We start from the raw sequence: 17,675 nt of genomic DNA on the forward strand, positions 1-17,675 counted from the left end.
ACACAAAAAGGTCTGAATAACATGTTCCCTTTCTGGGAATAAGCATTTTATTCAAATCACTAACATTATACTTGACATTGGCAATTTCAAAAAAAGATCAGAAGTCGAATGTTTTTAAACGATAGCCTTATTTACCACCTCTAGCTGTTTCAATGAAGCAAAAATCCTGACAGGTTTTCATTTTAGTCTTATGTTCTGTAACAATAAACAGATGAATTTGTTTGTACCACAAATGTAAAAAAATAGTTACCAACTTTGTTAAAAATTTTCACGCAAGAACTATTTTTAATAATGACTGATTCTTTATGTATAAGATATCTGAAATATTTAGTTGAAATAAAAGCAATTTGTGACACGTCGACAATTATGTAAATTTAGACAACTTATCTAAAAAAACAAAATTACTTCAAATTTTATTGCAAAAAATCCTAGTTATTTATTACATTTTTTTAAATAAAAAACATCATCTAATGCGTTGTAAATCCTTAAATGAGCATTAAAATGTTAAATACAACAATTTTGCACTTAAAACGAAATCAAAATTTTTAATCTTAAAGTCATGAACCAATCAGCGGTGTTTTACAGCCAAACAGGAAGCATGTACACCATTGAAAGTCTCAATTGAGTGTCACGTTTTGCAATTTGTAGCACGTCAGTATGCCGCCTTTCCTTGATGATTATCATATTTTATAAAAGCTTCCTTCGTATCCACTTAAAATATATGATTTATCGTTTGAATCATATCAATCTGTCAGGTAATTTAAGTGTATTTTACTTTATTTAAGTGTTATTATTCATGCACTGCAGGGGACAAATTACCGCTTGAAAATATTCTTAATTAAACATAAATCAATATAAATTACTTAGACAAGTCAAGTCATTTCGTTTTGCAAACTATATAAGATCAGAGCCAGAGATTGACTCTGTCCAATATTAAAGACTGAATGGTACTGCTCATTCAAGAAAGTCTTAGGTAAGCAAATGTTTTATCAAATTATTTAGCGTTTTGTAAATAGAAAACTTTTTTTCCTATTGAGCTTTATCAGTGGCAATCAGAATGATTTTATGTCTGAAAGGCTTATTTGTTCTAAGATAGTTTAGAGTCTGCGTGGAGCTAAAGAAGCAATATAAAGATCTACAAATTCAAAATGTGAACAGGGGATTATTATCTAAGTAGACGACAAACTGTAATTTTATAGTACAATAAAAAGTGAGAATTCACACTGACTGAAAACATGTAGCAATTAGTAGTATTTTTTTTACATGTAGTTAAGAAAAGTTACTATTGCATTCATTAAAAGATACATCGATAATGCAGATAATGCAGATAAAATATTATGTCTATCCGACCTCTTTTATTTAGGCAAAAAATGGTAGTGGACTTAAGTTGCAATACCAATTGCCAAAAATTAACCTAAAAACACATTACTTTAAAAGATAACCTACAGAGGTCAGTGGTCTGAAAGTTAAGGTGCCTGCCTCTTAACCTAAAACTCGTTTCCTTATATTGCACCAATCCTGGTGGCTAGTTTACGTAGCTGAATCGACTGTGAAAAATATTAATAAAAGAACATTTTTGTTGTTATCAAGTTCATGAATTGTTAAATGTTAAGCAAACTTAAATTAATTTAAATTTAAAAATATCTATTTTCATATCCCAAAGTTTGAGAAAAAGATTAAACCAACACATCTTTACTTATGGAAAAAACGAAATTTAATTAAAAAAAAAATAAAATAATATAAATAAAAGCAAAGCACGAAAAAGACTTAAAATATGACGTGCTTTAAAAAGACAAAATTAAAAACGCTCAGCAATCTAGGGTTTACCAAAAACATTCCATGCTGAAATAAATGACGCCTTTTTCACATAAATATCTATGTATAAGTATTATTGATATATAGATAAGCCAAACCTTCTATAAGGTTAATTAAGTTTTAAAGACACCGTTCTTAGACGATATTTACATCATACTTACATGTATGCAGAACAATACGACAAAGCTAAGTATTTTTTAAAAAAAAGAAACATGTCAACAAATTTAAAAATTATTAACCATAATATAACATTTTATTCGTATACTCTGTTATAAAGAAACTTTTAACTTTGTAAAAAATACAAAACAGGATGGACTAGACAAGATCAAAAGCGACAACAATGGGCGATTTACAGGATATCGCTATTGTTGGGATCGGGTGTAGATTTCCAGGCGCTGATAATTTAGAAGAATTCTGGCGTGTACTTAGGAATGGCGAGAACCATGTAAAAGAAGTACCAGCTAGTAGATGGAATTTAGATGTATTCTTTGATCCGGACCCAAACACACCAGGCAAGACTTATGTTCGCAATGCAGGTTTTGTAAAGGGGTAAGTTTTATAAGGGTTTATATTTTTCATGATGGTTCATGTTTTATTTTTTTACATGAAATTCGGTACTGGGAATCATCAATCAAACAAGAAATAACAATTTATTTTAAAATTTAATTTTTCGTAAAAGATGTTTTATATTACAGCTGTAATATTTTGATGATAAAGTTATGTAGTACAAACAAGAAATTAATTTGTGTTGAAATTGCCTACTTTCCTATAGTAAAAAAGGTGGCATGAAGGTTAAAAGACCGGACTCATGGTCATTTCCCCATTCCTTTACATCAATTTTTATGACATATTCCATTATAACATTTCGATCTACAATTATTCCGTCTTAAGGGTCGAAGAATGGGATCACCGCTTCTTCGGTTTGAACGATATGGAAGCAGAACTTGTTGACCCCCAGCAGAGACTGGTTCTAGAGTGTGTCCATATGGCGCTCGAAGATGGTGGAATAAGACGAAATGATATCGATGGTTCGGACACGGCAGTTTACATAGGTACGCATGATGAATTGATATAATTCGTGACTGATTCATACGAAAGACCGGTAGGGCCATTTCAACTTCATGAATTCCCGATTTCATCTTCATGAATTCACAATTTAAACTTCGTGCATTCCCGTTTTCAAAATACGGAATTCATGAATTCACGATTCAGCTTCATGAATTCACGACTTCAACTTCACGAATTCACGATTTCAACTTCATGAATTCACGATTACAACTTCACGAATTCACGATTTCAACTTCATGAATTCACGATTTCAACTTCATGAATTCACGATTTCAAATTCATGAATTCACGATTTCAATTTCACGAATTCACGATTTCAACTTCATGAATTCACGATTTCAACTTCATGAATTTACGAATTTAACTTCGTGAGTTCATGATTTCAACTTCACGAATTTACGATTTCAACTTCACGAATCACGATTTCAACTTCACAAATTCACGATTTCAACTTCATGAAGTTGAAATCGTGAATTCATGAAGTTGAAATCGGGAATTCATGAAGTTGAAATCGTGAATTCCTGAAGTTGAAATTGAGAATTCATGAAGCTGAAATCAGGAATTCATGAAGTTGAAATGTCCCCACCGGTTATTCGTAGATTCATGTATTTGTTCCTTTCAAAATATGTTGTTAAAGCGAATTATAATGCGCTTCCAACTAAACTTATTACATATAGAGGTGTGTTGAATTAATCTACGAAGTACACTAGGACACGTCTTCCTTTGAGGTAATATTACGCAGACAAGGTAAATTTATGTGAATAATAGTCAAATTTTGTTTTAGAATAGCTTGTGGTCGCGCTGGATTTATAATTATAAGCAAAGTAATTTTCAGCAAACGTATTTAGCGATGTTAAATGTGTATATTTAAATTTGCAATGAAAGTAAGTATGATTTGATACGCTCAGGTTTTAATTTGTTTATGTGGCAAACATATTGCAGGATCTATGACTGATGACTACAAGGGTCATGTTATGGACGATGTAGGACTAAGCAGTGCGTATTCCGTAACAGGAACACATAACAGTATTATAAGCGCAAGGGTTTCATACAATTACAACCTTCTTGGGCCTTCATTGACACTAGACACTGCATGTTCATCTTCTCTGGTCGCCATTGATTTAGCTTCACAATCCATACACACAGGTAATAAATTCATTTTTATGATAGAGCGGTAAAAAAAGTTGACAAAAACGTATTTTTCGTTTTCGTAGTTCTTAAGCAGTTCCCTTTTCTGTACGACATCGGTGTTATTTGTGCCGTGTGGTGGTCGTTAAATTTTTGATCATTGGAGATCATTGAGCACGGCAATATTGTGGTGTGTTTATGTTGTGGTATTTTAGTATCTTCTATTTGACCTTTTTTAACTTGGTTGGTTCCATTATTCCTACTTGATTACTGTATAATCACACTTAGGATATGATGCCTCCTTCTACTTTGTTTTGTACCGCCCATTGTTTTCTCATATAGGGTACATGTTGTCTTTTACCTTGGACAATAAGCCGATTTTCATGAAATGTCACGAAGATGCCACATTAAAGGTTCCATGGCAGATGCCGTATGAGTACATCTGCGAATTTTTTAAAATTAAAAATTTACCATTTTTGTGTTAAAGTGTTGAAATCTGCTTAAGCCGATGCTAGGGAGCCTGCACTTTTAAATACCGTTCATAAACGACTCAATCAAACCGAACCAGCAACATTTTTAATTATGGCGCTTTTGGCGTTCTTAAAGGATTTAGTTTTTCACCCTATTTTTACACGCCAGAAGGAATTTTGGCGTATATTGTTATGCACCTGGTTGTCCGTCTGTCTATCTATCCGTCTGTCCGTCCGTCTGTTAGAAGTTTTTCTTGTCCGGTCTTTTTGAAACGGTGGAAAGAAATTCAAACAACTTAGCAGAAATGTTAACCATAATTGGGCGACGTGCAGAGCGCAGGCTTGACCTTTCTCAGCCTAAGGTCATACTTTTTTGTTCGCTCTGTATCTTTTGAACCGATCGAAGGAAATTTAAAACTTTTTGGCAGAAATATTACTAATATTGAGACGGTGTAAAGAACACAAGTTTGGACTTCCTACAATTAAAATTGGCCCACCCCAGGGTTGTATTGATTTATTAAGACTTATATAGGAGTTTTTGTGTCCGGTCTGTATCTATTGAACCGATGGAAAGGAATTCAAATTACTTGGCAGAAATGTTATCCACAATGAGACTATGTGCAGAGTTCAGGTCTGACCTTCCTCAGGTCAAAGGTCACACTTAGTCTTTTTGTATCATTTTCGAAATTTTGTGTCCGCTTAGTTTCTTTTAAACTGATAGTATGAAATTAAATCTATTTGGCAGAAATATCTATATTACTACGAGGATGTGTAGATCGCAATAATTATTTTGGACTATTTCAGATCAATGTCAAGGTCGCACTGACTCATTCAAAATCCTTATAAAGTGTAAATATTACAAAGGGAGGTTACAATGTATGAATTTATTAATGTGATTCCTACCTTTATTTTCCAAAACCTATTACTTTATTATCAAACTTTTTATTTTTAGATTTTTTTTTCTGTTAAGATTATAATAATTGAGGTGCTGTCATAGGTTTATATGAAATGGCGCAATCTTATAAATTGAACTGATGTTACTTAAGATATGTTCTTTCACTAAATAACAATAAGTTGTAAATGAAGGATATTAAATGTCAATTTTCAAGGTAATTTAACAAAGCTTTGTTTGCTTTATTGTTGGCAGTCTCTCTCTAATTAAAAGACTGATATATGTTCAAAGTAAGAAAAACAAAGATAATAAGTTTTTGAATTGCTGAATTTTAAAATTTTAAAATCAAAGAAGGTAATAACAACACTTTTTCTTATGCCCCCAAATAAAACATGTATTATATTCATGTTACGCTTACATATTTTGCAACCCTTTCTGACATCTACAAAATTTATATAAATCATGTTACTGGGATCAATGTATTTAAGTTATAAATGTAAAGGACGGTAATACAACAGAAGAAAATTATTTGTAAGCATAGCATTTATATTTATTATAATTTAGGGCATAATATTATGTGCATAACTATTTCTGTTTTAATATTATTAATATGTTTCTTTGAATTTTTGTCATTTAAAAACCAACATTATTGTTGTTTTCAGTCAGTATATATTCCGTTACAATTGCATTGAGATAAATAATCACCACCCTGTGCTTAAAGATTAGTTTTTTAAGGGCATGAGTGGTGATATATCTGGGGTATGTACTCCACAGCCGAAAGCTGTTGCATTAAATGTTAAAAATGGATATCCTCTCTGTTTAAACATTATTTTTGATTACTTTAAATTTTATGTACTTACAATAAATTTGTATTCGGGCGTATATTGCCACGCTGAGCGGTGCACTTGTTTAGGTTTGTTCTCAGTTTCCTGCATGTCTGGATAGAAACAAAAAGCACAATATCAATCATAAACAGACATTAGAGACCGTAGAAACTCAATATGTGAATAAATTATACAAGATGTCAAAACCCGTTCCTTTACATTTATCTTCATCGGGTCAAAGTTTCTGTAGCTATTTATATAAATAGTTCACCTTATAGATAAAAAATAATGTATAAATACCAGTAAGGAACAAAATCAAGAATATAAATTTTCAAATTAAATGAATAGATGATTTAATACTGGAATTAAACACCAAGATCAATGTAATGGTAGGCATGATTATTGTTTAGTGATCAATTTGAGGATTTTTGTTCTTTATATACCCCAAAACGCACTAAAGCTAATGAAAACTTTCATTTATATCTGATACTATAAACCATTGGTATAACAATTTGTTTGTTTGTTTTTATTCCAACTTATTTGTTATCAAGAGAAATACATGTTCTTTTGTGCATCAAAGAATACAGAAAAAAGTAGTTGCACTTTCTATTTACTAGTAAACTTATATATTTATCATTCATTTTGTAGGAATCTGTACATTGGCTATATGTGGCGGAGTTAATGTTCTTCTGGATCCACAAATGTTTATAGCATTAGCAAAAGCAAGAATGTTGTCACCGTCCGGTCAGTGTAAAACATTCACGAAAGAGGCTGACGGATATGCCAGAGGTGAAGGATGCGGTATTGTTATTCTTAAGAAGCTGAAACAGGTAAATTGAGAATTCACAAAACATTCTTTATTATAAAGCTGTACATGTAAAACGAAAACGCTGAATAAAATTTGCCAACGCATATTCATATTAAACTTTTTAGAATACGTTTATGTTTTGCCTGATGATATGAAAAAGTACTTGTTTGTCACAATACGTACTTTCGCTTTCATTTGCTATTAATTTCTTTTAAATCATTGTTCATACTTAACCATTTAATATTGCAGGCTATCAAAGATGGTAACAAAATATGGAGTATTATAAAAACAGGAGTTAATCAAGATGGTCACATGACTACACCAATAACGGCTCCATCTGGGCTTCAACAAGAGCGCTTAATCAAGAGAACTTATGCAAGATACAATATTGATACGTCCTGTATTCAAGTAATTGAAGCACACGGTATGTTTTCATTTCATATTTCATATAAATTAATTATAAACGTTTTTGAGTATCACATATTTAATATTTAAGATTTAATAATAAGATTTTAATGAAATAAAAACATTTAACTTCTGTAGAATAGATGTTTTAGTTTGCATACACTGATTAAGCTGTTCCACTAAATATTTATTGAATTTTTCCACAAATGATCTTATTCCTTTATACATTAAAAAAATGAAAGACGTTATTAGTTTGTGTGTGTGTTTGGTTTGGTTTTGAGTAGCATCAACACTTTCAATGTCATAAAGCGACTTTTGGGAGACGTCAGTTGCGTTTCCGTGCATTATTTCCGGGACGAGCAAGGGTCTGAGTAAAACATATGATGTCCATAAGCCAACCTAAATACTTACTAACATAAACCTTTCCCTAACGAACAAATCCGCAGTCTTTTGATCAGATTCAAACCATAAGTGACAGGGTAGGTGTTCGAAGTCAAATACCCTTACCACTCGGCCACGGACGCCCAATATCATGTGGTATGCTAAACACAAATGTTGTATCAATTTGATTTTGCATATAAACAATACATCCGTTACTGAACCTCTGAGAGTGTCAGTACCATCTTCTTTTACTAGAATGCTGCCTCAGACAAAAAAGCTTTGACGAGTTTATAGTATCAATTTTGTAAGCATTATAAATATTCATTGCTATCAATTTTCGATTACTTTACTCATATTTGTTACACCAGACATAATTACTCCTCCTCTTCACTACAAATATCCTTGCAGAATAACTTAAAAAATGCGAAAGATAACCGAGTCTGACATGTTTGTATTTTGATATCTTTATAGGAACAGGGACACTTATTGGAGATCCAACAGAGATTAACGCATTAGGAGCACATTTTGGAAAGAAAGCTAATTCTCAATCACCTGTTTACGTTGGATCTGTGAAGACAAACATTGGCCATCTAGAAGCCGCTGCAGGTGTGGCAGGTTTGATAAAGGTTTTACTTATGATAAAATACCATACAATTGTCCCTTCTTTATGGTACAAGAAGGATAACGAAAACCCAAAACTAAAAATGTCCGACCACGGATTTATTGTCCCTACTGAATGTACAAATTGGTGTAAATCGGAATCGGAAAAACGTCTTGCATGCGTAAACAGTTTTGGCTTTGGCGGCACTAATGCTCACGCAATTATTGAGGAATATCAAGAATCAAAACATGGGATTTCGTCTGCCGTAGGGACAATTAACACGTTTCCTTACATAATTACCTTTTCAGCTATCGACAGATATTCCCTGAAAGAAAATATGCAGTCAACAAGGAATGCTTTAGAGTCCAATTCATATGACTTATCGTCACTTTCGTGTACATCCACGTGTAAACGAGATCATTTTAAAGAAAGAAAGGCAGTGTTTGGAAAAACACAAGAAGAAATTATGTCTGCCTTGAAAAAGTCCCTAGAGGCAGATGATGAACCCGTCAAAGTAACTATGACAAAAAGAATTGTGTTTGTGTTTTGTGGTGTTGGTACCTCCTGGAAAGGAATGTGCAACTCATTAATGAAGATAAAAGCCTTTAGATCAGCAGTCAAACAAATCGATCAAGTGTTGCAACCTCTGTCGGGTTGGGCGGTAGCAGAATTATTCCAAAATTCGTTAGATTTCCAGGCTGATCCGATGAAAGCTCATATAGCAATTTTTGCCTGTCAAGTTGGACTTACAATGCTTTGGAAACACATTGGAATTACCCCAGACGCTATTGTTGGGCAGTCGGTTGGAGAAGTTGCAGCAGCCTTCGCTGCAAATTATTTTGATCTTGAAACAGCAGTGAATATCATATACAACAGATCAAAGGTATTGGCATCTGTCAATCAGGGAGGTATGATTGTTGTTAGCAACGTCGATGTTGAAATTATTGAAAAGTTGTGCCAAACTGTAGGATCTGTCATCGCTGTGTACAACAGTCCGGTATCCTGTACAGTTTCAGGTAGCATAGATCAAGTTGATCGGTTGAAATATCAACTTTCGAAACCAGAATATAGTAAGGCAAAAATTATACGCTTGGACGTAAAATGTGCATATCATAGCCATTTTGTTGAACAAGCTGCTTTACACCTTCGAGAACAACTTGAAGGTATGTCTTGTACAGAAGGGAATATTGCAGTATTTTCAACTGTAACTGGTCGACAAGAATCTAGTTATACAATTGGAAAGTCATCTTACTGGGAGAAAAATGTTAAAATGCCAGTATTATTTTCACAGGCTATTAAAAAAGCAAGTTCAGATCAGAGTCATGACATATTTGTTGAAATCGGTCCTAGTCCAGTTTTGAGAGCTCATTTGGATAGTATCCTATATAGTAGAACAAACTATTCGATTGTTCTCTCTATGAGAAAACACAGTGAGCTAGACACAATAACAGCATCAATCTGTCAATTATATCAGTTGGGATTAGAGCCAAAGTGGAACAATATTAATCCATGTCAAACGCAATGTACTGATATTCCAAGGAACAATTTGCAAAAACGGCGAATGTTTTATCAGAGTCAAGAGGCAGTCATGAGAATCAATGGATTTGAAATACAGAAAGATGACCATTTGTTTATCAAACGATTCCCAGAAAATAACGGTACTGCATCATTTAGGGCTGAGATCAACGAAGAAACTACTTCGTTTGTGTTCCAACATTTTGTTAAAAGAGAGATAGTAATTCCGGGTGCCACGTATGCTGATATTGGTTTCGAAATTGGAAGAACAGTCAAAGGACTATCTAAACAAGATACAATTATATCATTAGAGTTTCTCCGACCAGTAAAAGTGAAAACTAAAGAAAAAACATCTTTAGATATATCAACCATTAAACAAAGGGACGGGCTACTTTTTCACGTTAAACATGCTGATGTGACTATATGCAAAGGATGGGTTCACAAAACTCAATTGGACGAGATGAGTGAGACAATCGTTGATGTAGACCTTATAAGAACAACAATATCTTCAGCAGAGTGTAGGAGGATGGGCGAGAATGAAATGTATGGCTATCTTATGTCCCTTGGATTTCAGTATGGAATATGTTTCAAGCTTCTGAAAAGCTGTGTTACAAATGGCGTTGAATGTTTAACAGAGGTAGAACTTCCTGATGTCCTCATGTCAGATTTACAATTAACAACTATTCATCCTTGTATTTTAGATGCAATGGTACAGTCAACAATAAATGTTACTACGGAGGAACTTTTTGACAAAATTAAAGCCGAAAAGCTATCGTTCTTGCCAGTTGCAATGGGAAAAATACATGTGAGAAAAAGCCCTGAGCGAAATATGTATTTGTACACAAAACGTACAAACACGACATTACTAGATTCCGTTTTCCAGCTCCATTATAACATATTGCTGATCAATAATGACGGATTTGTAATAGCTGAGGTACAGAATTACACTACATACGGAAAACGAAATGGCTTAACTGCACCATGTGAACTAAAGTATGACCTTACTTGGCATGATTTTAATCTACCATTAGAGAAAGCAAGACAAAGAGCAAATATTCTTATACTATCAACCGCTGAAATTTCGGAAATGAAAAATCACCTCGATGACATTGGGCACACGTTCATCGCCAAGGCCACGCGGAATATGTCAGGAGATGACGTCGGAAAGGTTTTTAAGGTAGCAAAGTCGCATTGGAAGTCAGTTACAAATACTGATGCAGTTTTACTGGTTATTGACAAGTTTGAAACAAGTTCAATTACACATGAGTGCGCTGAGTATATTCACTCAATTGTCCGAGAAAATTGCTTGTTTCTAAGCACAGTCGTCAAGTATATGGTCAGCAAAGGCATGTCCATTCCAATTTATATAGCAACGCAAAATACACAACTCTCTCTTTCAAATTTGTATGAAAATTTAAGCTTAGTTGGAGAAGAATTATGGGGCTTCGTTCGTTCTGTTAATATTGAGTTTATTTATGGTGTCATTACGTTGATAGATCTTCAGCCATCACTATCGGAAACAATATCCACTCTTTTAAACTTTGTGTCAAGTTCTTGCAGGAACCCCGATACAGTAAACACAGAGATCATAATTTTCAAAAATAAAACATATGGAGCTCAATTTACGAAAGTACCTAGAAAAAATGTTCTTCCGAAACTGAGAAACGAAGTAGCATTACTTGAAAAGTCAATGTTACCGCACAAAATTTTGACTGACAGATCTATTAAAGTAGGAACATTGTATGTATGTGAAAGTTCAGGAGAAGAATATCGGCGCAAAAACGACAACCTCTTGCTTAAACTGAATCGTGTATGTGTTCATCCTGTTTGTATTTATCCTAGAACCAGCAGTGGAATTGACCTCGATCAAGATATATGGAAAGATACAATAAAAGATGGACATGAACTACTTGGCATTGAATACACAGGTTATAAGCTTTATAGGAACAAAAAGGGCAAATCATCCTGCACAGAACCAAAGGTTGATGATGAAATCAAAAACGACTTTTCGAACAGGTGGGAAATAGTATGCATCTATCCTTCAAAGTTATTAACAGAGATGAACATACCTGAAGAGTGCACAGTGTTGCTGAAGGATCTAAAGGTGTACATACCAGGCCTTCTTTTGTATACAGTCATAAGCTTCAGATTATGTGAGTTTGTACCGCGTGGATCAAAAGTGGTAATTCACAACAATGACGAACCTACTTCAGGAAACTTCTTGTTAACATGTATCCTTCAGACATGTAAAAGCTGCAAAGTTATTTCTGAGAATATGAATGTAGGGAATAGTGCTGGCATTGATTATTTAGTATCAATTGATCAGATTGATGAAAGTTGTGTAGCTGTAGGAAAATGTAAGTCCATCATATGTATCGACGGGTGTATAAAAGGATCACTTCGTATGAAAATTTCAAGATCAAAAGATCAAAGGCTTACTTGTTTAAGCGTTGCTCACTTATTAGAGAGGAAACATATAAGTAAATGCTTACCGAAAGCGGTTGATTGGATTCAGCAAAACGTTCATAAAGTTTCAAAAATGCAATACAGCAGGTCAATGCATAATGATCAGAAGTGCTGCATCCCTTGTCCAACAACTGATATAGTCAGTAATGGCCGTTTACTTTTACCCATAAGAAAGCCGTTGCAAAGTTTATTTAATAAATCAAGTGTGTATATAGTAACAGGTGGGATGACCGGACTTGGTTGGGAATTGGCCGTTCTTCTTGCAGAAATGGGAGCTGGTACAATTGCAACTTTCTCTAGAAGAAAGATACCTGAAGAAAAACTCACACAAATTGAAGGAATTATGAAGAAAACTGGTTGTAAAATCTTTGGCATACAAGCTGACGTGACTAAACTGGAATCTGTTGAAAATGCGATAAGTGAAGCAGAACGTCTATCTCAAGGGAATAAAATCCAGGGTGTGTTCCATTGTGCTGGGGTTCTAGAAGGAAAACTTTTAACTCAGTTAGAGAAGTCGCAACTTGACTATGTATTACGACCCAAGGTTATAGGCACATTGAATATGCATATTGCGACAATGAAACATAAATTGCATTACTTTGTGGTTTCATCTTCCATTAACAGCCTGATAGGATCCCCCGGTCAAGCTAGTTATGGTGCTGCTAACTGTTTCCTTGACACATTCATAGATTGGAGGCGAAGCCAAGGCCTCACTGGTCAGTCAATAAATTGGGGTGCTCTTGCTATAGGTATGGCTGCTAGGCCGGAGTTTACGGACAATTTTGAAAAACGTGGTTTCAATCTTTTATCTGTGTCAGACATCCGAAGCTGTTTTCAAGACGCATTAATGGGAAATCTGACAAAAACCATTTACACAGATGTAAACTGGAATATGCACGCCAAAGACTACGACAATCCATACATGAAACGTTTCCGCATTAGAATGTCAGTCTTTTTGGAACAAGAAATCACTGAATTAAGACAACAAAGTTCCGACGCAAACCATTTATATATAGATCAACAGAAATTGCAGAATTCCAGTAAAGCAGCACAGATTGAGGCTATTACCCAGGTTATTCTAAAAATAACAGGCAAAGTCATTTGGCAGGATTTTCATCAACTTGATTCTTCGACTGCTATAGCTGACCTGTCCCTGGACTCCATGTCATCCGTTACTTTTATAAACATAGTGCAGGATGTGACAGGGTACAGAATTTCTCCGACTTTCTTGCTAAACACAAATAACACATTGAAAGATGTTGTGCTCCTCTTGCAAGAAAAAATGTTCAATGACAAACATACAAATGACTTAAAAAAGACAACTCAATCAAACACATATTTGTAAATGAAACAGAAGCAAAACAGTTTGAACAAACAGGTATTTGTAAATTACACAGAAAACAGATGAAATTTAACGTTTGACTTGCAGTGAATATGTGTATATGAATCTTTGAATTCAATATCATATAATTGAAAAAAAAAACAATAACCACTGAATCAATGATTGGTGTGTGTCTTTGAATTGTGATGCGTTAGATTCGGATTATATGTTGGTATATTTTAAACATTAGAATTGTATCGATTTTGTAACTGACCGTTTCTCTATAAGTCTATAAGTAAATGCAGTGTACTGGTATGCAATTTTAAAGAACCATATAAATTATTATTATTTAGATCTATATACAAAATTATATTTCTTATTTATTATAGAAACAGGGCAGATTAAAATTTCCGAATAATAATCAACAAAAAGTAATATATTCTTGTTTCGGACAGAACTTTATACTCTGTACATATCTATTAACCTTTGATAGTGTTAAGATTTACTCTTAATATCCTTACACTACTTACTTTTTAAACAGCCTATTATTTTCATGTCTATGTGTTTTATGAATTGAATACAACAAGCACTGGCAGTTGTGTTACAGATTGTATCTCTATTTGATATGGCACAGGATACGAGTGGCACAGGATACGAGAACTAAAACAAGGTATGCACATAATGCATACGGATGTATCAAGCTGTAATAGCATGTACATGTATATATAAATGTGTGTGTATGACAATACTTCTGTGTGGTCTTTATTGTTTTATGACTTTATATCATTACAATATATGCATTGTTTCCTTTTTTGCAATCATACTTCATGCATCGTATATGTGTGTATTACTTTTACTTTTATTAACACATGATAAAAATATGTAATGTTGCTAAAGTTTTTAGGGATTTAGCTGTTTCATGTAGAATATTGTCAATTATATATAGGCAATGTACCACCTACTTATATTTTTTTCATTGATATAAAGGCTTATGCTGTAAAACTTGTAAACATTTAAATTAACTTCATATTGTTCTTGTTAACTTAAAAAGGCATCTCTATATGCATTGTACTTTAAGTATCTCTATCTACATGTATACTATGTATAATGTGATAATTGAAAGTGCTAATGAATATGTTAAAGATTGTACTTTGTCATTATTATATGTCTCATGTTAATTTTTACATACATGTTAAGTAGAATGAAAAGTAACGAAAAGTTAGGTCTAGGATGATACACAATGATCACGCAGTACATGAGCAAAGATGCATTCGTGCAATAAAAATAATATGTTTATTCCAGCCGAGAATGATAGGATGTATTAATGGCAAGAATTATATATTTGTGTATTTGAAAGTGAATTATATTTAGATATGCATGAATCTATATCGTTATATGTCAAAAAGTAATTAGGTTAAAATTAATTATTACTAAATATAGAATTTACATATTTATCTCAGCTAATTCAATAAGCAAGGGATTTTATCTCTATATTTTAAACAGTAAGATTAGTCTCAAAGCACACTTGCATAAATTGGCCTAAATGCATTCGATGTATCATCATTTATCTTCGGATTGTCATCAGTTACTGAATGACATTGTGTGTTTAATCTGATTACTAACTTTAAGATCTCCGTAAGAGCAGCCCTAGTCTGCTAGTGATTTTGAAATACTTCATGTATTGTAGTTGTTAACACGTCAATTTGAAATCCATCAATGAAGAGGATACAGTTATGATGTAAGCAGTTTTGTGTTTTAACAAATATATACAAATAATAACGAATGAAAAAAATCATTTGTGATTATTAATTCTCATCAATTTAATGTTAATTCAATTCCAGTTCATATACATGTATTTTTTTATTTATAATATATTTTGCAAAACATTAAGCTCTATGTAAATCAGAATTGATCCAATATATAAAACACATATAAACGTAGAAAATTGAGTTTGGTTTCATTGCTTCCAAAGGTTCTTTATTTTATGTCAAACCTTCATATCTTTTGTAATGTTTACCATAGAACAACTTTTGCTGGGGCGTCCGTGGCGGAGTGGTTAACGTCGTTGACTTCAAACCACTAGCTCCTCACCGCTGTGGGTTCGAATCCCGACAGGAACTTTTGATTATTTCATGTTAGGAAGCTATGAAGCTAGCTTACGGAACGTCGGTGATTCTACTCAGGTGCCCGTTCGTGCCTGAAAAAATGCACGGAGGGGCACCTGAGGTCTTTTTCCATCAGTAAAGCTGGAACGTCGCGATATGACCTATACTGTGTCGGTGTGACGTAAAGCCCAAACAAACAAACAACTTGTTCTGATTAAATTATTTAAACACATATTTTGGTCACATTTCGAGGTGCGATACACCAATCCGGCTTTTCTGGCTAAGTTATCAGTAATTACCATTTATAAGTGACCAAGGTCTAATCAAATAAGATCTCTGAATCAGCAGTGAGAGACAAATTGCAATTAGACGCAATGTCCGAGATCAAATATTACGGACAAACTTTGCCTCTCCAAAGAATCGAACCAACAATCCATTGATAACATAGCTTGTGATCTGACTTACACAATACAGTGAACTATATAGCTTTAGCCAACTGTTTTATTTAGCAGTGTAGTGTAACACCCAGATCTGAATTATTCAATATTAATAGGTCAACACAAGTTCAAGTTAAACGTCTTATGCATGTTTTATTTAGTAAATAAATAAAGATATTAATGTCTATTATATAAATGTTTACACAATGTATTTAACAAATTCACAAGTCTTTAACAAATGACTTAAGTATAGAAAAATAATGTCAACTGCGTATCTAACATAATTAACCTGAGTGAGTGCGTATAACACTGCCGAATGTAATATTTGATTGACTTTATTTAGGGAGCTTAACTTACGCCTTATATTTATTATACGATAATTCATGACTGAAATCTGCCGCTTTCGGACAGTCGCCCATTAGTGTAGCAATTATGATTATAAGCCTTATCGGTACAATCCCCACTTATATGATGACAGGTGCATTAATTAGCTTATTGAAATGGTAATTAACCTAGCCTACTCTTGTATCTCATGACAGTTGTAACATACACTCACTAACTAGCGATCTTCAGGGTAATTTGTGTTTTCTACTGCCATTCTACAGCAGATCTATTAATGTAAATCTGAAACGGTCAATGTGAAAATTAAGGATTTGAAAATTAAAATTATCAGCTTTATGGTGTATGGTCAGACCGAACGGAAGTGCATGCTCGCCTGGTTTTCTTCTGGTGAAAACAGGCCACTCACTGTCGGCCAAGCATGTTAATGTTTATTGAATACATGTATATAAAAAAAGGCATAACAATGAAAGACGGCAATAAATGTTACTATATATGAGCCGCGTCACGACAAAACCAACATAATGGGTTTGCGACCAGCATGGGTCCAGACCAGCCTGCGCATTCGCGCAGTCTGATCAGGATCCATGCTGTTCGCTATCAGTTTCTCTACTTGTAATAGAGTTGGTAAGCGAACAGCATGGATCCTGATCAGACTGCGCGGATGCGCAGGCTGGTCTGGATCTATGCTGGTCGCAAACCCATTATGTTGGTTTTGTCGTGACACGGCTCATATTGTGATTACGTCGAAATTTTGCTTTTCAATTGTAGCGTTTGTGTACATTTAAGTTAAATAACTTCCGTAGCTTGAGGTTATAATTGAAAATTAAGTGTTTGAGCAAATTACATATTACTTAATAAAAAATAGAAACCTTAATGCTCGTTTTGCCTTTTATTGTAACCAACTTGCAAAAATAAACTTGTAAATTTGAAGGAGAGTGTCATGTTTTGTTTTATAAGTATGTGGTTAATTATTAACTATAAAAAAATATATAGTGTGCCTGAATCTCAAGAATTATTCAGAATATTATGATTTTCTACAAATCCTTACAGATAAAATCTTTAATTTCTATATACAACTTACCCACCTTTACGGAATA

The 17,675-nt window shown here is 33.6% G+C and overlaps 1 protein-coding gene across 1 annotated transcript; it reads left to right on the forward strand.

Moving 5' to 3' along the window:
- Positions 1-809: 809 nt before the first annotated feature.
- Positions 810-15,626, forward strand: LOC132732021 (phenolphthiocerol/phthiocerol polyketide synthase subunit C-like). The gene is made up of 7 exons (XM_060718359.1): positions 810-973; positions 2,125-2,364; positions 2,707-2,867; positions 3,826-4,029; positions 6,846-7,027; positions 7,255-7,429; positions 8,263-15,626. The coding sequence occupies exons 2-7, from the start codon at positions 2,156-2,158 to the stop codon at positions 13,716-13,718; spliced, it is 6,387 nt and encodes a 2,128-aa protein (XP_060574342.1). The 5' UTR covers positions 810-973; positions 2,125-2,155; the 3' UTR covers positions 13,719-15,626.
- The last annotated feature ends 2,049 nt before the right edge of the window (positions 15,627-17,675 follow it).

The sequence above is a fragment of the Ruditapes philippinarum genome, unplaced genomic scaffold (genome assembly GCF_026571515.1).
Source record: "Ruditapes philippinarum isolate M1 unplaced genomic scaffold, ASM2657151v2 ctg305_1_1_1_1, whole genome shotgun sequence".
Classification (NCBI taxonomy): Eukaryota; Metazoa; Mollusca; class Bivalvia; order Venerida; family Veneridae; genus Ruditapes; species Ruditapes philippinarum.

Bases quoted from the DNA above. Each gene is read 5' to 3' on its own strand.
- LOC132732021 (XM_060718359.1), top strand. From the start codon at position 2,156: ATGGGCGATTTACAGGATATCGCTATTGTTGGGATCGGGTGTAGATTT. The intron at 4,030-6,845 runs GTAATAAATTCA...TTCATTTTGTAG, and splicing joins TTCACAATCCATACACACAG to GAATCTGTACATTGGCTATA. The intron at 7,028-7,254 runs GTAAATTGAGAA...TTAATATTGCAG, and splicing joins TTCTTAAGAAGCTGAAACAG to GCTATCAAAGATGGTAACAA.